We start from the raw sequence: 21,413 nt of genomic DNA on the forward strand, positions 1-21,413 counted from the left end.
AAGTTAATGATACAAATATTCAGTTAACTAACTTTAACATCTGTAGGCACTGCACGCGCCTGACAGCACCGGCGCTGATTGGCTGGCTGTCACGTGACCTCACAGCTGATTTCGTTGGGTGAAGTGTTTTGCTTTGGCCGTTCATCATTTTAAAGTAGTTAGCCATTTCTGGTTAGCACCGCTGCAGGGTAGCATAGCAGCCATCGGCAACTGTAGCAAGCTACTATGGCACAGGCAGCTCAGGCTAATGTCTTCGACGCCAACAACGCTCAGATCCAAGTGGAGCACGATAAAAAGCGTCGGCAGTTTGTTATTAGACTAAACGGTAAGTTCAACATGTAAACATTAGCATGCTAGCTAGCTGGCTTGCTAATGTTAGCACAGCGGTTGGTGTCGCTTTTCTGGCTGCCAGCATCGTTGTCGTGTCCTTATTGATAACTCCAGCTGCCATTTCAGATACGGTGGCGTTATTCGTTTCACACAGACGAGATGTCACGTCTTCACTCGTATGTTATTTCGTGTCAGGAGCCAAAAAAAGACGACTGTGCTTCTTGGTCAAAGCTGCAGACTTCCTTGACTTGTAACTTCACCAGCTTGTTTTTCGGCTACATTTTCTTCATTACAGCCCTGAAAGCAAATATGCAACCATTAACAGCGTCCAACACAAAAGACAATTTAATATAGATCTTCCTGAACATAAATATAAGTGAAGTTCACTTATATAAACCTAATTCACCCCCCCCCCAACCTTTATCAGTTGTGCTTAAAACACCAGTCATTTCAATTTCCCTTATTAATTAATACCCATACAAAGCACTAACTTTTTGAAACGTTCAGATCAAATCCTAAGTATTGACAGGGTGATTTCGTTAGGTTATGTTTCAAACTCATTTTAATTTTTAATCATATGAATTTAGATGTATGAAATGTATTCAAAACGTGGAGGCCATTGTTCCCTGAATAAAGGTCCTTATCATGTCTCTGTCTCTTTACAATTGGCTACTATCCCTCCCCGCAAGTCTGCACCACATCACATGGTGTAAAACCAGTGACTCTTTTGTTTTTAGGTGACTGAATACCCATAGAGTCAAATTATTCTTGTCCTGACTGTCATGTCTATGTCTATTGTGCAGCCATGTTTAAGTCTTACATGTTGGTTGCAAGCTGTTACTGCAGCTTGGTCAATAACTTAGCTTATGGCTTTACACTCAGATTTAAATGCCAAAACTTTATAGAGTCCTGTGGTGATTGTCAGTTGTTACTGTGAGGATTAGATATGAATCTGCTAAATGAGTTTTGCCCTCAAACATCAACAATTGCCGTAATACGTATTATCATTATGTATCCTCAATGTCCCCTATAAAGGTGGGGTCAAGTTACTTTTGGAAAGCTGTAAGAAACTGGTCAGGGGGAGACAAACTTAAAGGTATACTAAGTAGAAATTTTCCTGAAAAACAATATATGGGCTCACACACAAGTAATCCTCCCCAGTCATCCCCAGAGACACTTCCCTTTTGCCTGTACTTTCTTAATTTCTTCCTGCACAGCCCAGATGAATTTGAGACTTTATAAAAAGGTTGCAACCAGATGCCAGACCATAAGCAACAGGCATCCAAGAGGAAGCTATAAAAAGAGGACACAGTGCAGGAAAAATGCAATTATAGAGCCAACTCCAATTGGATAACGCTGGGGTTGACTTTCATTTTTGCCGGTGATACAGTTTACAAACAGTAACCAACAGTTCCTGCATGGTGTACCTTTAACACAACAAAGAACTTCTGTCTGCCCTGCAGGATCTCATGATCGTGCAGTTCTCCTGTATGAATATGTTGGTAAGAAGACGGTGGACTTGCAACACACTGAAGTTCCAGATGCTTACAGAGGGAGAGGAATAGCCAAGCACCTTGCTAAGGTAAAACTCATTAAGACTGTTTTTTTTTTCATCTTTCGTCATGTCAAGTTCTCTCTGTTCATTTCTTAAAGGCTGAATGTGTAATATTTTGATCTTATAAACTGTGACATGAAAAAAAAACTTTAAACATCATAGAACCGGGATACTCAACTTGCTTTGCTTGTAGGCCACTTTTGCAAATTGACAGGGGGCCAGGGGAATCCTAGGGGTTTTTATGATTTTAGGATATTTCTAGGATTTTAGGACATCAGTGGCTTAGGTAGGACCTCTGTCAGGGGCTGCAGGGGATCGTCCACTAGCATTTTTTTATAAACAAGCTCTATTTTGATACTGTGTAATGCACTCTTGCATGTTATGTATAGTAAAAGTACACAAACAATTTACAATGTGAATCACTTTATTTTTATTGTCAATTAGAAAATGGTTGGGGGACCACCCGGCACCCTATCGGGGGCCAGATTTGGCCTGCAGGCCATAAGTTAAGTATCACGGTCATAAACTGAATAGCATTGCATGCTCATGATCCCAAATTACACTAATGATTAGCTGAAGGGCCAACTTACTTTAATTTGATAAGAGTAAGAGAGTATCTTACTTTGTGACTTCACCAGTGATTTTACCACTCATCTGAGGAGCGTACTGAAGAACACTGCACATAGTTGAATTAAATTGTACAATAATAGGTACTCAAATATTAAAATCAATGACTTAAGTGTCCATCTAAACTGCTGTCTGATTAAATGCCTGTCCGAACCATGTAGATGTGATTTTCTGCTTCTGTGATGGCAGGCAGCCATGGATTTTGTGGTGGAAGAGGATCTGAAAGCCCACCTGACCTGCTGGTACATTCAGAAATACGTCAAAGAGAATCCGCAGCCTCAGTACAATGAACATATTTATCAATGACACCACATGGCTCCGACAGAGTACCAGGAGAAAAGAGACTCCAGGAGGATTTATACCATGCAGCATCATGCTTTGGAGATACGGGCTGACATACAACAAGGGACCTTCCAGGCATTGTTAACAGGAAATTAAGTGACTCCAGACACAACTGATCTCACGGTGAAGAAGTCTGTTACTTGAACTTTGGGTCTTGGGGTCAGTAACATGAGGTTACACACTCACCAGAAACAGGAAGTGAATCAGCTGGACACGACATGCAAAACATAAGCAAATAAAGTAACCAAAGCTGAATCCTGTTACCTCAGACAGAAACAATCAGGAAGCGGATCCATCACTGACTGGCAGCAGGATTTAGACCTGTAATGAGAACAGATGTGAGTCGAATCTTATGTTGCAAATTTCCTGTCATTCTTTGGACTCACTGGTGTTAAGCAGCGCTACAAGATGACCAACCCAGGTGTCTTTCTCCATGATAGCTTCATCAGAAGCAGTGACAGCTTCAATGACGCTTCAACAGCAATTATTCTCATATTTTAAACTCCTTTTGGTATTCTTCGGCTTTGTTGTTTGTTTGGGTTTTTTTAAAATTACTTCCCCTCCTCTCTTAGCAATAGTTTTTGTTAGGGTTGAAATGCTAATTCGGTGAACTGTGAATGCATTTTGTTAAGCTACTCAAAGGTTTTTTGGGGTTTTTTTTTCTAGGTGATATCAAAGATTTAGAGGCATAAATTTGATGGGTAATGGGTTAAAATATATATGTATAATCTCTAATTGGAGACATTTATCTTCCCAAACTCTCGATTTGGTTCGAGCATTACTATAATCAATCACATGCTTCCCAGAAACAGAAATGCACTGTTCATTATTGGACTCATAACCTGCTTAGTTAAAGGTCCAGTATGTAGGATTTAGGGGGATATTTTTGCAATAATGAAAAATAATATAATAAGATTGTTTTCATTAGTGTAGTATCACCTGAAAAAGAGGATCATTTTGTTTTTGTTGCCTTGGAATGAGCCGTTTATATCCTCATAGGAAGCTTAATCCACAGAGATCGCCATGTTGCACTGCCACGTTTCTACAGTAGCCCAGAATGGACAAACCAAACACTGACTCTATATAGGACCACTCATGTTTTCACGTCAGACACTGTAGTTTGCAGCTCCTCCAAGACGAGAGCATCAGAAAAACACTGATTTCTTTAATGTGAAACTGCTTTATTTAGTGTTTTTACCAGTTTAAATTACCCAGTCCATTTGCTATGGAGAGGAAGAGACGTCTGCAGATAATTTGTAATTCGCAGATAATCATCTGAATCTTAAGATGATTTGGGTTTAAATCACAGAGTCCATTTGTTTTTTAAGAGCAGGGCTCTTGTGGATAATTGGGCTCCCACTTTATTTTGATTATTTTCAAAAGTAAGACTTTTTACAAATACTTCCATCAAAAAAGTGGTTTGAAGTTTCAGTTAGAGTAATAAAATGCTTGTTTTTGTTCCTCTAAGGGGCATTCTGACTGATAATAATAATTCTATAATACCATGATACCGCAATATTTTCTGAGACGGTTATCATGCCGTAAAAATCTCATATCTTTGCAGCCCTTGCTGTGATAGTAGCCTTTCTGTGACGTGCCAAACAGGATAGGAGAAAGACTGATTTGTAACGTGAAACTTTTATATTCAGTGTTTTTACTAGTTTAAATAACATGGTCTTTTTGTTTTGGGGAGGAAGAGACCTCTGTGGATAATTTGGCTCCCATTAAAAACCTTTTGAACAATTAACTCTGAAGAAATTGTAACCTGGAGACAGATCAGCTGGTTGCAATCTTCAACACTACATCCCCTAAATCTTACAAAGTGGACCCTTTAAGGTGCAGGGGTTTGTAAACCAAAGAACAAAAACCGAGTCTAACTCTTGAGACAAAACTCCTTTTATGCATTTTCTGTGTTAAATATTACAGACACTCGTGATAAATTGGGTCTGAAACTTGTCACTGTGTGGTACAACAGTTTAGTGTGGATATGGATCAATATCTGTGCTCATACCAGCATTTCAGAAACAGCACTGTAATATTCAGGGCATTTATGGTGTCCACTGTCTTTTGTTCTGTGTTTCAGGAAAATGACACTGGATGGCCAAAGCTTATACACTTTTTTCCTTGTGTCCACAAGGCTGCTTTTATCAGCTAGTGTCAAAATGATAAAGGTCATAATGGAAGAGGATTTTTACTGAGAAAAATAAGGTTTACTGTAGTTTCCCTTTTTTGGCTCTTCAGGAGCTTTTTGCTGTCGACAATCTTAAGTGTTGAGGAAACAAATACCTCAGGTTACTCGACACTCTGGCAAGACATCAAACTACAAGGCAGACTGATTCTGCTTTAATCACGTAGAGGTAATTACAGGAAACCACTTTCCCTATGTGAATCTTTTCTTTAGGTGACACACACCTTTTGATAGGCCAAGGTTTTGTTGCATTGTTTTGTGTTTATATTTGTGTGTTTTCTTGAAAGGAAACAAATGACTGATTTAACTGTTTTGAGCAGGTGGCTCGACCAAAATGTACCAATTTCTTGTATGTTGTTATGTGCTGTTTTTTCATTCTTGTTGTCTAAAAATAAATAAAACAATACTCGTCACATTATCTCTATGTCAAATATATATTTATAACAAAGCAGGGTTGCATATGGCCAACTAATTCGAAATACATCATAATGAACACAGAGGCCTATGAACATCCTAGAACAGGCATGTCAAACCGGTCCACAGGGGGGCCGGTGTGGCTGCAGGTTTTGTTTCCAACCAAGTAGCAGCACACCAGACTTGACTCATTTAATCAACTGATCTCCGTCTTCAGACAGTTGATTGGTCAAACTGTGTGCTCTTGGTTGGTTGGCACAAAAACCTGCAGCCACACCGGCCCCCCTGTGGACCAGTTTGACATGCCTGTCCTAGAACAAACAGCACCAGTTTTAAGAAAAAAAATGAGTATTTTGGCGCCCTCTAGTGAAACTATCAAGAACAACTTGAACTCTGTGTCACATGGTGTGCTAAAATGGGGGAAAAGGTAAATAAAAAAATCTGCTTGCTTCATTTAAAAGAGCAACAGTTCAATCACAAGCCCAGCTGAGACACCAGAGTCATCAGAATTCATAAACTACAGCACATTTTCTAGTGACTAAAGAGGAACCAGAAGACGTTTCTGTAAAGTGAAGCAGATTTCATAACATCTCATAAATTAAAAACACAAACGTGTACAGTTTAACTAATGTCCCAAGTCCTCTTAAATTACCAAATATCAGTGTCAGTGAGAGTGATTTAAGTCTGCAGCCATGGCCTGTGTAATGACATGGCTTCCACTGAGGACATTAAGGTCATGTCCTCTGTAAATTTTGGGGGACATTGGGGGGTTTTAGGCACCTCAATGATAGTTTATGATGTATATTCAAAACTCTGCTCATAGCATTGATTTGTCAGGACACTTCCAGTTTGTTTACATTGATTATAGTTGAATTGAATTAGTTTGGAACAAAAAACCCTAATGAATAAATGACAATGCTGTGCGTTATTATCAGTGCTTCACACTTCAAACATGTCTTAACCATTTTCTTTTTATATGATAAAGCATGCTCAGTGGTATAAAAAAATTTGCCTGAATAAAATGTACTTCAAAATTTAAATCAAGAACTATCTGAGCCAATATTTAAACATAAGAGTCAAATAAGCACGTTTCCAAATAGGATATAAAAGGATTCTTGCTTTTATGTTAAATATTTGAGGTTCTAGATGGAACAGAGTAGGACGAGCAATCATAACATCATTCAAAGATCACATCTTTATATTATTTAATGATTAGATTCGTCATGCACGCATCTTTTAGCACTCTTCATTATAAAGTATTTTTTGTCACAGGCGCAGCATTTGGTTTCAGCTGATCGCACATTCCTGAACGTAGCCATTATAGTTGTTACATCCAACGCGCGTCGGGTTACAGCACGCAGACAGGGAGCCCATACGCGCGGGGACACAGAAACAGAGCACGCAGAGCACAATATGGGTGAGTGGCAAATCCTCTCACAAAACGAGATGGTTGGGACACTATTTTACATAGTCTACTCTCTAGATATTAAGATTTATATATCCAGTTTTAATATACCTGACTAATTATTATATTTTAACAAACATACTTCCTTTATTTGTGTTATTTTTATTCATAAGGTGGTGTGACCCTTTTTTTATTATTATTATTCTTTATTGACAAACATACATACGTAAAACAGCCTGAACACGCCAGGGGTATATACAGAAGAAAAGACAAAACAAAAAACAAAAATTGACATAAATAATTAAAAGTAATACAAAATCAAAATATAACCTTTTCAGTTCATGTAAATTTTTTCAAAAATGTTCGTCATAACTGCCTTTTTGTTTTTAAGGCCTCTTATTGTGGTGCTATATTGTTTAAGTTCTTGTAAAAAAAAAAAAAAAAAGTTTTAAGTCTGGTCTGGAGTCTGCACTCCTCATCTTGTGTATGTGGAATTTTCCTAAAATTAAAAGCAATTGCACAAAAAATGAATAAATCAAAATAAAAAATGAAATGACATTTGAACTGCATAAAAGCGTATTTCTTTATATTGTATTCTGCAACTTAATTTTAATTTAAAGTTAAACGACCAACCAAAATATTCTGGTATACCTACAGTTATAAAACAAATGCTAAATTGCCTCTGTTTCTAAATCACATTAAGTGCAAGAATATGCAATATCAAACATAATTATTTTCAATGTCCTTTTTGCTGTATATATTAGTCGCAAGATTTTATGGAAAATCTGTTTAACTTTTTTATTAAGACTAAATTTGTTGGTCTGACCTCCCAAACTTCTATGCGCTATTATAAAATACGTAAAGGCAGGTACTCTTGCTTTTAGCATCATGGGAATTGTGGTCCGCATTCGACTCGAGGTGTTGCGTCGACCGCGTTAACACACTACATTACCCAGAAGTCTAGGTGCTCTCAAACGTCAACTGCAATCACGGTTGTATCTCCAACATGGCGTCGCTGGGAAGGAGGCGCGGTGTCCCAGTAAGCAGGGAGAGGTCAGTTACTCCACATCTTTGTTATAAAACGAAAATGTTATAATATTATAAATCATTTCGTTGGTGTCGCCCTTCACCAGATCCTGGACACGCAGATCTATTGGGACTTAAAGTGAAATGCCAACACGGCAAGTCGGAATTTTATTCCAGGGTTAGCTAACGTTAGCGGGCTAACGTGCACAGCTAGCTAACGTTAGCAAGGAAACAAACTAGCAGCTCATGTGATGTTTTGGTTATTTCACACCAGCCGATTAACCGTGAGAAAAGTTACGTTATACCGTTATTGAGAGCGGTAATGGATGTGGTATGCCGCTATATATGTGCTGCACAATTGTGGCTGAGCTAACCGTGTTGTCCGCTGTGTTTGCCGACCTGTTTTGAAAGTAAAACGGTCCTGAACTTAGCTGGCCAGTCCTCCAACTTTTTACCATGCGATCGAGTTATCTAACCGACGCTCAGGTACATCATGTTCTCTGCATAATAATCCTAAAATGATTTTCACTAGTGTCCTATACTCTTTCAGCCAATGTCCGCCTGTCTTTGAAGCCTAATTAGCTTGGTGTCTCTCTATGTAGTCCTTAGGGTTTGTTTGCCATAATGTCAACATTTACTGGAAGGCCTCGGAGTGTTGACATTGAACGCAGACATGTGTTTGTCATATACAAAGATAATATATACAAGAAACCGAAAAAATGTCAGTTTGCAGAAAATATTAGTCGATTGATCATCAAGACGGAAACTACTTGCTAGTCGTAATTTATTTGTCAAGACACATATCAATAATAATTACCAACTTTATTTATAGAATTCTTTTCACACAAGGGATGCAGCTCACGATGCTTCACAACAAAAATGCAACCCAACAGCAAAACAAACAAACAAACAAAAAAGCAACAACATGTAAACACCATTTGTTGATTTTGACTTTTTATGAAGAGAATGCAAAACAACAAGGAGCCAAATTGCATATGCAGCCTAAGGGTATTTGAAATAATTGATGTCCACATGTTTGGTGACACATAATGCTGGGTATGATTTAGAATACAAATTGAAATGTTAAGTTTTAAAAAAAAAAAAAAAAAAAGGTGCTCAGCATACTCATGCCCTGTTATATCTTCAAGGTCCTTGCGTTACCGATATCAAGTTATTGGTCATGAAAATTGTCTATAATTATTATTTTAATTTAACCTTTATTTAATCAGGAAAAGGTCATAGAGTGCAAGCTCTCTTTTACAAGGACACCCTGATTTCAGTACACATGAAATCAACTAGGGCACACAAAAAGTTACAGTATACATCAAGTTATTAAACAATAGTTATGCAGTAAGTGAAGTATGTACCAAATGCAACAAATTACCATGAGTGCTTACACTGACATTTTTCAATAGGAGATAACATGTATGCCGTGTTACTTTAGGTTTTGTTTCTACTTCAACCAAAATATGTACTTAGTATATGCATATTTCAGATTCCATTTTAGTTATTTTAGCTATATATATATATATATATATATATATATATATATATACACAAACACTCCTTTATGGTAACGGCACTCATGGCAGGACAGTGTGCCATGCTACGCCAGAAAAATAGTTCAGGAATGGCCCAAGAAATGAGACAAAGAGCTCAAAGCATTGACTCAAAGTTTCCCAGCAGAACTTTGCATGAAAGCGAGATGATCAATGTTATTCACTTCTCCTATCAGTGATTTCAATGTTTTTGCTGATAGATGTTTATACACATACATGTTGTAATTTGATAAATCTTCTGGAATTTCAAGTCAAACAATTTAGGTTGAATAACCAAATGGGAATGTTTGAGTCTGTTCTAGATGAAAAATATTCACAGGTCCATGGAAATGGGCAAGTTTGTGTAAAAATGTAGGCAAACTGGTTTTAGATGTTTGAAGTCTCTTCACACCGCTCTCTATCCTCTGTCTCACTGCTACGCTGCCATGCACACCATTATTCCCCTATTATTCTGTATTTGATAATATTTTGAATTTGATGCGGATCATATAAACAGGATATTCTGTTAAAATATCCTGAATTAGACCGTTTTCCTTTAAGACGTGGGATATCATTATACAGTGCTGGTATTATTCGGATTTTAGGAGCATTAATTGGGCATGCATACAACCCATTTGGAATATGAGTTTGCGATATATGGCTTGTTGTCTGTTTAAGTCAGTTCTGTGCGTTGTCATGGACACGCTGTACACAAACCAACTCGTCAACAGTTTGCAAAATTGTGGGGTAGAGATGAATGCAAAAGAAGATCCCACATTTCTGGTGGAAATTAAAAACAAACCTGCTTTTAAATTTCATGAAAGACTTGGATATCAACAGATTTTTGAATATGCGCAAATCTTGCAGCACTGACCTTTTTTAGAAGGTGATGGAAGGAAAGAGAGTCCAATAAGTCTGCCACCAGTAGGAAACTGTGAAAAAATGCTATTTTGATGCAGAGAAGCAAAATGGCAAGCGGCTCCAGCTGTTCTGTTTTTCCATGTTTTGGCGTGATAAAGGACATGTTAGAGCATGTTAATCAGCGTATGCAGAGCTGCATGTAAATGGGAGTGGTAGAGGAATATTCATTTTTATTAGACATGTAAACAGCTTAGTAGGAATATTTTCTTTTTCAGAAATAAGGGCAAAAATTGGACTGTTTTGCACACATAAAAGTACTCACTGTCCCTTGCTGTTTTCTCTGTTTCTGAACAGGGGAGTGATGGCGGCGACAGACTGCTACATTGTGCATGAGATCTACAATGGGGAGAATGCGCAGGACCAGTTTGAGTATGAGCTGGAGCAGGCACTGGAGGCCCAGTATAAATACATTGTCATTGAGCCCACACGCATCGGAGATGAAACGGCCCGTTGGATTACCGTGGGCAACTGCCTGCACAAGACGGCCGTGTTGTCAGGCGCAGCTTGCCTCCTGACGCCACTTTCACTGCCCGTTGAATACTCGCGCTACGTGGCGTTGCCCGCTGGCGCCCTCAGTGTGGCCTGCGCTGCCCTCTACGGGATTTCATGGCAATTTGACCCCTGCTGCAAGTACCAGGTGGAATATGACAGCCAAAAACTCTCGCGGCTGCCCCTGCATACACTCACCTCCTCAACGCCCGTGGTATTGGTACGCAGGGATGACATCCACAGAAAGAGACTCCATAATACGATAGCACTGGCTGCCCTGGCGTATTGCGCCAAGAAGATCTACGAACTCTATGCGGTATGAGTGCACTCTGAAGAGGGTTTAAGAACCAACAGAAAAAAAGGAAAAAACAAACAAAAAAACAGAACCTATCCACCCCCAGATGTAAGAAAAGTGGAAGTCACGATCAGGCCCAGCAGTTAGCTCCACACTTGTGGTGGGTGCTTCCATTTTGAACTTTGATCAGAGGGATATAGTTAAAACTAGAAGGAATTGTTTTTTTCCCTTGCATTTCCTTTTACTTCTATGTGACAACATCAGCACACTTATCTCCGTAGTACCCTTGCGCCTTCTCCCCTGCGTCCTCCACCTGCATCCTTGACACACAACAAGCAAGTGCACAAGGGTACGGCAGCAGTTCCTCCGGATCGAAATGTATCGCAGTTGAAACGGACCGACTTGTTTTGAGCTCTTTCCCCCTTTTCCCTCGTAGTTTTACTGTACCCCTTTCTTGCTGATCAGTACATCACCCTTTCATTAAACATTAGGATATTTCAAACTAACTTTTCTGTATTTTATTTTACTTTTTTTCATTAAATGGATTCTACATGATGTCCAGAAAAGAGCAAATAGCTGCAACTTATTTGAGATTGTGTCTTGTTCATGTAGATATTCTTGTTTAAAAGAGTGCAAGAAAGATCTTATGCGACAATGCTGTGGCTCAATGTCCTCCTTTGAAACACTACACAAATACTAACTTTTGAAAAGTCACATTTCGCACATGCTTCTAATATAATGTATATTGTATTGAAAACAAGCCAAACCCGACACTAAAGATAACAATACACAGCAAAATATAAATTCATACATTCTTAAGCAGTTTGAAAATTTGAGGTCTCAGGAGGACATAAAAGTACGTGCAAAGTGAAGGATATTAATAAGAGACCTGCAACAGCTAAAGAGGAATTAAGATATGAATTCATTGAATACCAAGAGCGACAGTAACCTTGTTAGGGTCAATGATAAAAAACACACTATTCAAACAGCCATTATTAGCAGAATAAGGATTGTTGACTTTGCCAGCAAGATTTGAGCAAATTAAAATGCGCTCATTAAGAGTTTCCCAAAGAACTGTGTAAATCCCTCAAAGCTCAATCAAACAATGTATCAAATAAATTGTAAACAAACTTGAAGGTTTGAAAACTGGTGGTGTTTCAGTAAGAAGTGTGATCATATTATGTGTCCACAGACAGCTCTGATTGGTAGCGGTATGAAGAAAATGTAAGTGCCTCAAGTTCACAACATTTTGTCGGCAATTTCTTTACATTTACAGGGAATCTACAACAAAAACTAGTAGTTACAAAGCAGAATGGCATGGTTGTAAGTAGCTCAGTTGTTTTTGAAAATGCTCAGCTGTTGACACTGGTAATTATCACCCTTGTCCTTTGGTGTCCTGAAGCTTAAAAAAGGTGCTTCTGTTTTATTTAACTCAGTAAATGGTGCATATATAGATAAAACCCATAGTTTCTTAATAAATGTGTACAGTGTATGAAAGCAGCAACAGACCAAGGCTACTGGCTTTAACCTCGTGAGTATTTACTTTGAAAACTTTGCCCAGCTCTTTGGTTCCTGCTTTTGCATTTTGAGTAAAATAAAATACAATTATGCACACACTATGCAAAACCTTCCAATGCAGTTTAATCACACAATGTACAATGTACCTTTATGGGATGAGCAGAATTGAAATGGGGAGACGGCAACACTGAAACAGAAGGATGGATGTTCAGGAGAAGACATGGGACAAACTCATTAGTTTGCTGATTTGTGGCCAGAGCTGGCCAATTATTCATCAGCTGACCTTCTGCTGACACAAGGGCTAAATGAGACTGATTGATGGCCGTTTGGAAACCATTTTAAGGTAGAGCTGCTGGGCCTGGTGGAAAAAGTAAGCCCAGGTCGTCATACGATATTTAAAGTATTCCTCTACTGACAGTCGTAGTAGAAGATAGCCCTGTCTAATTTGTTCCTCCATCACTTTCAAGTAATGGTGTAGTTTTAGTTGATAAGTTGGGTGTACTACTAGGTAGACAGGTAGGGTACAGAGGAAGAAGGGAGTATCCTCTATTACAGCTTTTTGGTTGAATGGTGGGTCTACGGTTTACACCTGCATATATGCTCCACTACACTGCTTTTCACAATGTCCAATAAAAATTCTGAGTTTTTCAAAGTTTTATTCATAGATCCATATCAGGTTGTCTGCAGTGATGGAAGCAAGGCAAGACAAATTTATTTATATAGCCCATTTTATGCACAAAGGTAACTCAAAGTGCTTTACAGATTTGTCAGGTCAAGTCAAACTTCATTATGGCCCAATCACAAAGCATGCATTGGTACAGACATCAAATGTCTGTACTAATAATAATTTCAATGTCATTTTAGCTATAAAGCCCAGTGTCATAGTATTGCATGTCATCCAAAAAGATAATAAAAATGTCATAGTATGTTGTCCAAAAAATCATGAAAATGTCAGAGTATAGTCTGTCATTCAAAAATCATAAAAATGTCTATACTATAACTATAGTATGTTGTTAAAAAAATCAAAAATATCATAGTGTCATTAGTTTTTTACAACATACAACACCATTCTGTTCTTGGACCCTCACGGGGGATAAAGAAAAACTACCCCCTAAAAAAACCTTTTAACAGTGAAGAAAACAAGGTTAGCCAAATTATTGACACACTGATGTTTTTTTTTTTTTAAATTCATGCCTCTATTATCTTTATACAAATATGAAAAAAACTTGTTTCCAACCTTGTGTGCTCTTGAAACAACCCAACCATTCCCAAATGGTTTTAAAACTGTATTTAATCATTGAAGTCTTGTCTTAAGTATAAAAACCAAATAAAGTCCTGTAGGTATATTTGGCTGTTTATGTTCCACACAAAGTCCGTCTGACAGACACAGAAATGGGCACTATGACCAGGTAAGTATTCCAATCGGCCTACTGGAGTACAGAACTGCAACTCCCAGAATTCCTAGCGGGCAGCAGAGCCGGTAGCCCCTTAAGAAACATCCTCCGGTCGTCGGGTCATAGTCAAACGAGCCCGGAACTGCTCATAACATCGACTCACGCTGCTGTTCATACAACAGGACAGAAACTCAGGTGAGCTCTAACTGTACTATACATAATCATTAGTGTATAGTTTAGTCCGTTATAGCAACGTGTAATTTAGCTAATGTTAACATTAGCGTCCCCAGACGATTAGCCTGCCTGTGCAGAGTGCATGCCAAGCTCACCGTGCTCTTTGATTTGTAAGCCAAAATTTTAACATCTAACCTGTTTACTTTTTATGCTCTTGTGTAAGGTGAGAGCAGACATTATCATAATTGTTAATAAATCAGGTATGTCACACTAAATGTGCTAACTGACACAGCTGATATATGCAGAATGGAGCAACACAACTTAGTTTAAAAAGATTATCTGATCTGGGGAACATGTGGCTTAAATATGAAGTTTATATCATTACAGATGCTTTAGTCATCATGCTCCCAATTAGGGATATGCACAGCTGCAAGGACACAAAAAAAAATCAGAGTATGCATGCTGTTTTAAACAGTGTGCCTTTTCACTTTGATATTCAATATGCAACTGGTAAAATCAAAAAATTAAATTCAGCTTTACTGTCATTTCGCCATATATTTACATGCAGATCAGCATAACGGGGCATTTCTCAGAAATATCAGGTGCAAAATATTAAAATAAATAACAACAATACACATTAAAAATATCCTCACTGTCAATAGGAACAACCCTATAAACAATAAAAAAAAACATCCACTGTGAACAAAGAATTAAAGTACTGAAGACAAATCAGCGTGTACTGAAAAAATGGAGAGTATTATAATTGCCTATGTCTCTATGTACCTATGAGATCCCAGTTGGAGAATATGAAAGTCTTGCCACTATTATTATAAATCAAGGGACTTTTAATTGACTAAATGTCATATTATTTTCTGTATTATCTGTCTATTACAATTTGGGTTTCCTCTTTGTAAAGAAATTCCTGATATCATTGCTAAATATTGTCATTTTATGTAAGTGAGTGTGTCTATGCTCATTATATACTTGTCACTGTTGCCATGCTGGTTGTTTGTGTTGTGCTTTGGAAACGGGACGAGTGGAAGAGGCTTAGCTAAATGCACTGGACATTAAAACATTCTCGTCTCTTTGGCATGGGGGCTTGAGAGCTTACAGAACACATGTCAAGGTCACACTGGCTTATTTAAAGCCACTTTTTGGCGATTTTATACATCTATTTTACTTATTTTTATCCTAATGTGATATTTAAGGAATATTACACAAGAGGGAGTGCTGTTGTACTGTATATCATTACATGATATAAGCTAATATGCAGCACAACAGCAGGACCGAGTGTGATATTGCGACAGTTCAATAAGCATCATTTATTGGTTAACTGTTATACACTACAACTGATTATGATTTGTTTATTCATGTAACTTCATGGAGGGAAAGTTAAGTTACATTTGTGCAAGTAATATGGGTAATACTTTTACTTTTCACTGTCCAGTCATGCTGACATTACAGTGTGCTAATAGGCGCTTCATATCATGTGCCATGAAAATACTGGATGGAAATTTCTGTCTAGCTAATGTTATCTTACTGTTAAGAAGCCAAATTTACACAAACAGGTATCCTTTGGAAACAAACTTTCAGTAGCATTTACACTAAATTGGTTTACCCTAATGAATCACAAAACCCCAACATGAGTTTGTCACCAATTTTAAGTGAATCTCACCTTATCAATACATGTTCAATTACAGTTTATTGTTTCAAAGTTGAGTGAAACTGGCATGTTAGCATGGTAAAAGTACATTTTTAGAGGACTTTCTACAGCTTCGGGACATTGGGAAACAGTATAACAAGGCTATTGAATAATAACCTCTTTTTATTTTAAATGCTTTGTTCTCTTATAATTTGTACATTTGACCTCACGCTTGTCTGTTGTGTTTGTGACTCTCCATCATGCCAGCAGTTAGTGTATCTTCTGAAAAGTTAGTTGGGCACGAGGTCTCCTGTGAGCTTTATCATGGGATTAAGACAAATATCAAGTAAATAAGCGACTTTTTAGCTTTGCTAGCTTCACAGACAAGTGACGAGAAGCCCCCAATGCGAACTGACGGCAACGCGGATCGCCGCCGACACAAATAGTTCCACAACCAATAGAAGTGATAGCTGTTGCCTAGCAACACAAACCTTTTTTTTTCGCCAAGGAGCCTGCTACTTTGTGTTAGTTTGGTTTACACGTTTTGCTGAGGGCAGCTGTTTAATATCTTGTACAATTATTCGTGTTTTCAGTGAAATAAGTTTTAGCCACTTGAGTTGCTGAGGCAAGTATGAAGAATCCTTACCTGCTCCTAACTGCAGTCAACCGCCGCCTCCCGCTCTGACGCTGACGGTCACCTCCAGCTGCCTCACCCGGCTGAGGAAACTCTGGCCCCCGTCGCCAATGAAGGAAGAGGGCAGGTCGACCGAGGGTGTCTGTCGGTTTAAAAGGGTACCCCTTCGGCGCCACATCTTCATAACGTAGTTTGGTAGCAGCACGCGGGGTCGACTAGCTAGCTAAACTGAGGCAGCTAAGCTAAAAACAGCAGCACGGCTAACGGCTCCACACATCCGCAGAAAAGCCCTCACAGCGGCTTGTCGAAGAACACTGCTGCTGCCAATGTGACCCAGCGTCCTGGGTTTACCTAACTGGATAATTAATAAAACAATAATTGGGACAAAAGACTTTACAGCTCCGAAAACTACCGACCGTTAATGTAGGAGCAATTAACGATTTTTGACACCTGTAAAGCGGAGTGATACAGGAAGAGTTAAAAGTCCCAGTGCTGCTATACCCAACCAATCACATTGCTCGGTCGGAACTAACTGTCGCCTAATTGTTGATAGACTAAATTCTAGGGCAGCAACAATACATTATTTATTGCCAAATATACAGTATGTCTAGTAGTTTTTAAATGATAGGCCTACACCATTTTGCCTGTAGAATGTCTAAATGATAAAAAAGTTATTACAAAATTAAGTTAAAAAGTCATATCTTATAATCACATAATAGCTTACTTTGAAGTCCAGCTGATAAAATCCCAGCGTCCATCCAAAACTTCACATTTTAATAGCCAATAGCTGTAAAATGAATATCATTGATGAGGGATCAGGTAAAATTGTTCCCAAATCAGCAGTTGCAGTTGGAAATAACTTTTCCCAACTAAATTTTTGATCTTGTATCTGCAGGTCACTCGCTTGGAGCAGGCAGGGTGATTGTCAGACATGGAGCGCGTCATGGGAGGAGGAGTACTACAGCTGCTCTTAGCCAGCGCGGGGATCTTGCTGCTTTATCGGATACTTGTTCGCCTTAGACCAGGAGCTGCTCTGCAGGATGCTGTGGTGGTCATCACAGGGGCCAGCTCTGGACTGGGGAAAGGTCGGTCCCCCCTAATCATTTCTTCTTCTCTTCAGATTACATGTAGACGCTTTCTACAAATCAAATCACATCAATATGCAGCCCTTCATTTCAGTTAGGTAGAAGTGCTTTACAACAAAGAATAACCTGCACCAAGTACTTCACATGAAAAGACATAAAGACATAATAAAACGTGCATGTAAAAATAAGATCAGAATAGAATACGTAGAATGCATCTTTGCATGGATAAAACGCATTTGATAACACCAATAAAAGTGAAATAAAAATAAGGATGAAAATAGAATTCACAGAATGCATAACATAAGATGGAAAATAAAACCCACAGAGATAATATTAATAAAAATAAAGCTAAAAATAGAGTGTATAAAATGATGGAAAACAACATTTTAAAGAGGTGCAGCAGTGTGTATTTCATTTTAGGATTGTGTTGCATGTGCTAACATGCCCTGGATGGATTTTCATCATCAGCTACATGTGGTTTTTGTGTTGCAGAGTGTGCACGGGTATTTCACGCTGCAGGTGCACGGCTCGTGCTGTGTGGACGAGATGCAGCCCGCCTGAAGCAGGTGGTCCAGGAGCTAACAGAAAGTTCAACAAGCTCACAGCGGCAGGTGCACACACACACATGCGCACACTTCCACACAGCCAGACAAAACAAAAGACCAAACAGTGTCAGGTTCTGAGACAACCATAGTTCCCTCCTCTTTGTATCCAATAATGTTGTCAAAATATCGATTCAACAGTACAAATCAATCCTGAATATTTGAAATGGTTTCAAAAATTAGTTTTCCCCATGATGTTGAAAATAAAAGCAGTTATTAATATATTTCAGGTATTGTATGAGTTAGATATTCCGGTAGCGTGAGAAAACTAATCTCAAACACCATTATACGACTGTATAACTTCTATTATTATCTATTAAAACACCTATTTTAATTAAATGGAAAGTACTTTTTGTCTTTCAAAAGTAGCTCTAGGATAACATTTTTTCTGCATCATTAGTATCGCTATTCACTCCATCTTTTCCAAGAACACACCATGAAAGGAGAAACTGTTTTTCTCATCTCTGTGTATCAGCTCATTTTTAAGCTCTAATGATAACATAATGAGTTGAAACAGCATGAATACTTTTGCAGACAGATGATAACTGCTCTGTTTTTTTTTCCCACCACCAGACTTACACTCCCAGCACTGTTATATTTGACCTGGCTGACATGGACACGGTGGACAGAGCTGCAGAGGAGATCCTAAAATGTTATGGACAAGTGGATGTCCTCATCAATAACGCTGGAATCAGTTACCGTGGCAACATACTGGATACCCACCTTTCAGTTCAGCGGGATGTTATGGAGACTAATTATTTTGGGCCCATTGCTCTGACTCAAGGTTAGTGAGGAGTGCCTTTGGTTGCCAGATCTGAGGGGCCTTTATAGCAGTTTGTAAATAAATGTGGGAGCCCAACCGTAGAGACGATATTTGAAGGATCTTAAATTTAAAATAAGATGGGGAAGTGTTTGAGGCATAAATGTCGCAGAGCCAAATTTTTTAGACTTCTGTGAGAGGAAGCACAGTATTCTACACTAGCTAGCTGTTTATTTTTCTACCTTTTTTCTCCTTTCACAGCTCTCCTGCCCTCAATGGTTCAACGGCACAGGGGCCACATCGTCGTCATCAGCAGCATCCAGGGCAAGATAGCCATCCCTTACAGATCAGCTTGTAAGTTATCTTTGCTTAATATTGTTTATTGAGTGATTTTAAGAAAAGTAAAAAATATGTGTATCAACATAATAAAATGAGGTATACAAACATATATATATAAGCCTGAACGATACCTGCATACAAATTTGTGCATTTTTGTTCCGAAACCATATTTTTGCCGTAACATAAATTGACGAATCATAAATGAAATATATCTTTAAGAAAACCAGAGAGAAAAAAATAGAAAAATAAGAAGAAAATGGTTGTATTGGGGCCTAAAACACAACAACAGTTTTTTTTTCAGTGTGTATGGTTGATTGGAAATGAAGCAGGACTATCTGCTCACACAGATGCAGCCTCTAAGCACGCCACCCAGGCCTACTTTGACTGTTTACGGGCCGAGATCGAACGCTATGGAATTCCAGTGACCGTGATCAGTCCTGGGTACATCCGAACCAGCCTGTCGGTCAACGCTGTGACGGGAGACGGCTCTAAGCACGGAGGTGAGGCAGTGAAACAAGTGTGTGTTTACACAAACAAAAAGCTAATGTCAATCACTGTGACAAATATGCATTATAGACATACAAAGACCTTAAGATGACATACAAAAGATGATGTCAAAAGAGATACAAACAGACTAAAAATAGTTATTCTTGTTTGTGCAACACTCTTCAGTTTTGGATAAAACCACGGCGACGGGTCGGGACCCCGCAGATGTGGCTCAGGCTGTGCTGAAAGCTGTCCGTCAGAGGAGCAAAGACGTCGTTCTGGCAGGACCTCTGCCCAATCTGGCCATCTACCTCCGCACACTGTGGCCTGCGCTCTTCTTCAAACTCATGTCCTCTCGTGCACGCAAAGAGCAGAAACCCAAAGAGCAGTGATGCAGCAGCAGGTACGAGGCTCACATGGACCAAAACATGAATTTAGCTGCTTCACATGGAGGCCAAATGGACAGGAGGTGTGAAAAGATGCAGCTCTTCAGTAATACAGACTACAAATCTGTATGTTGTAACAGGATCTATGAGTGTTTTTATTATAGTTTTGACTAACATCTGTGATCAAACAGGTAAGCAGGGCGTATTGTTCAGCAATTTCAGTGATTTACTGTTTTCAAAATCAATTTAAAAGTTATCACTACTGACAAGACTTGAAACTGGGCTGTAAAGACGTTGTGATGCCATTTTTCAAATTGACTCAACATAAACTTGGTTCCCAAATAAAATGCTTGGACTGTTATCAGTTTGCAAATCAACTAAAGTTGGACTTTTACATGTAAATGAACATTCGAGAGAGTTCACACAACACTGATGAAGTTTATTGCCGACAGGGAAAGCTCTCTGTGTTTTGCAGCACACTGGAGTTACGGTGTCTGTGGCGACTTTTCTGCTGGAAGTGAAGCATTTTCCATCAACCAGCCAGAGCTAAAGGAGGCAGTAAGGGGGCGAGAGAACATGGAGACGGAGCAGCAGCTCAGAGTTTGAAGGAAAATCCTGAGAACGCGTCAAAGAGAAGTTTCTGAACTGGATGCTTAAGAAAAAAAGAAACATGGGGGATGCAGAAAGCTTATCTGCAGGTATTAGTCATGAGCAGGTGGCAGCCTTTGGGACTGAAAAATCAAGCGCTTCAAGGGAAGTATAAATACATTTCAGTTCCTCTAACTGCCACTTCAAATTTCGGAAGCCATTCAGTCCCCAGAGACCACCATGTTAAAACGCCTTTACTGAAACTTTACATCAGAAATTAAGATGTTTACAACCTGGTACAAGAAACATTTTTAATCGGTAGTTAATGACCCTTCATGACAACTGTAGGGTGGTGATTTTATTTTATTTTAAGGCCTTTATTGTCATGAAAGTGGCAAGAACAATGCTCTTGTGGCATTAAATTACTTTTTTTTTCAAATATTTGGACAATAATTACTCTCTCTACCTGAGGGGGGAGACAAAAGTTCAGCACTCCAGCTATGTTTGTACTGTACCGTCAGGTCTGTCAGGTCTGCGTTGTACTATTATCTCACCGTCTCCTGGTGTCATACTCAATTTTATCACCACTGAAGGCCTACAGTAACATTTTAATGACTGAAAGGAGAACAGATTATTTCATTTGTAAACATCACGGTGAACTGCTGTTTCTCTGAA

The 21,413-nt window shown here is 38.8% G+C and overlaps 3 protein-coding genes across 5 annotated transcripts; all 3 read left to right on the top strand.

Moving 5' to 3' along the window:
- Positions 1-106: 106 nt before the first annotated feature.
- Positions 107-5,460, top strand: natd1 (protein NATD1). Of its 2 annotated transcripts, none has more exons than XM_042504968.2 (3): positions 107-325; positions 1,794-1,912; positions 2,330-2,688. In XM_042504968.2, exons 1-3 carry the CDS (start codon positions 226-228, stop codon positions 2,393-2,395), a joined length of 285 nt encoding a protein of 94 aa, XP_042360902.1. In that variant the 5' UTR covers positions 107-225; the 3' UTR covers positions 2,396-2,688. The 2 variants fall into 2 exon arrangements, with proteins under 2 accessions (XP_042360902.1, XP_042360901.1); XM_042504967.2 differs by lacking the exon at positions 2,330-2,688 and adding an exon at positions 2,702-5,460 and having other exon boundaries at positions 122-325.
- Positions 5,461-7,759: 2,299 nt separating this feature from the next.
- Positions 7,760-12,266, top strand: tmem11 (transmembrane protein 11). Its single transcript, XM_042505053.2, has 2 exons — positions 7,760-7,914; positions 10,641-12,266. Exons 1-2 carry the CDS (start codon positions 7,868-7,870, stop codon positions 11,155-11,157), a joined length of 564 nt encoding a protein of 187 aa, XP_042360987.1. The 5' UTR covers positions 7,760-7,867; the 3' UTR covers positions 11,158-12,266.
- Positions 12,267-14,092: 1,826 nt separating this feature from the next.
- dhrs7b (dehydrogenase/reductase (SDR family) member 7B) lies at positions 14,093-20,511 on the top strand. Of its 2 annotated transcripts, none has more exons than XM_042505149.2 (7): positions 14,093-14,237; positions 17,388-17,577; positions 18,070-18,188; positions 18,753-18,963; positions 19,201-19,293; positions 19,626-19,778; positions 19,951-20,511. In XM_042505149.2, exons 2-7 carry the CDS (start codon positions 17,424-17,426, stop codon positions 20,154-20,156), a joined length of 936 nt encoding a protein of 311 aa, XP_042361083.2. In that variant the 5' UTR covers positions 14,093-14,237; positions 17,388-17,423; the 3' UTR covers positions 20,157-20,511. The 2 variants fall into 2 exon arrangements, with proteins under 2 accessions (XP_042361083.2, XP_087947428.1); XM_088091302.1 differs by lacking the exon at positions 14,093-14,237 and adding an exon at positions 16,513-16,650.
- Positions 20,512-21,413: the final 902 nt, after the last annotated feature.

Source organism: Plectropomus leopardus, chromosome 18 (genome assembly GCF_026936395.1).
Source record: "Plectropomus leopardus strain MGB_pleo_1.0 chromosome 18, ASM2693639v1, whole genome shotgun sequence".
In the NCBI taxonomy this organism is placed as follows: domain Eukaryota; kingdom Metazoa; phylum Chordata; class Actinopteri; order Perciformes; family Serranidae; genus Plectropomus; species Plectropomus leopardus.

Bases quoted from the DNA above. Each gene is read 5' to 3' on its own strand.
- dhrs7b (XM_042505149.2), top strand. From the start codon at position 17,424: ATGGAGCGCGTCATGGGAGGAGGAGTACTACAGCTGCTCTTAGCCAGC. The intron at 17,578-18,069 runs GTCGGTCCCCCC...TTTGTGTTGCAG, and splicing joins CAGCTCTGGACTGGGGAAAG to AGTGTGCACGGGTATTTCAC. The intron at 18,189-18,752 runs GTGCACACACAC...TCCCACCACCAG, and splicing joins CAACAAGCTCACAGCGGCAG to ACTTACACTCCCAGCACTGT.
- natd1 (XM_042504967.2), top strand. From the start codon at position 226: ATGGCACAGGCAGCTCAGGCTAATGTCTTCGACGCCAACAACGCTCAG. The intron at 326-1,793 runs GTAAGTTCAACA...TCTGCCCTGCAG, and splicing joins GTTTGTTATTAGACTAAACG to GATCTCATGATCGTGCAGTT. The intron at 1,913-2,701 runs GTAAAACTCATT...CTGTGATGGCAG, and splicing joins TAGCCAAGCACCTTGCTAAG to GCAGCCATGGATTTTGTGGT.
- tmem11 (XM_042505053.2), top strand. From the start codon at position 7,868: ATGGCGTCGCTGGGAAGGAGGCGCGGTGTCCCAGTAAGCAGGGAGAG. The intron at 7,915-10,640 runs GTCAGTTACTCC...GTTTCTGAACAG, and splicing joins GTCCCAGTAAGCAGGGAGAG to GGGAGTGATGGCGGCGACAG.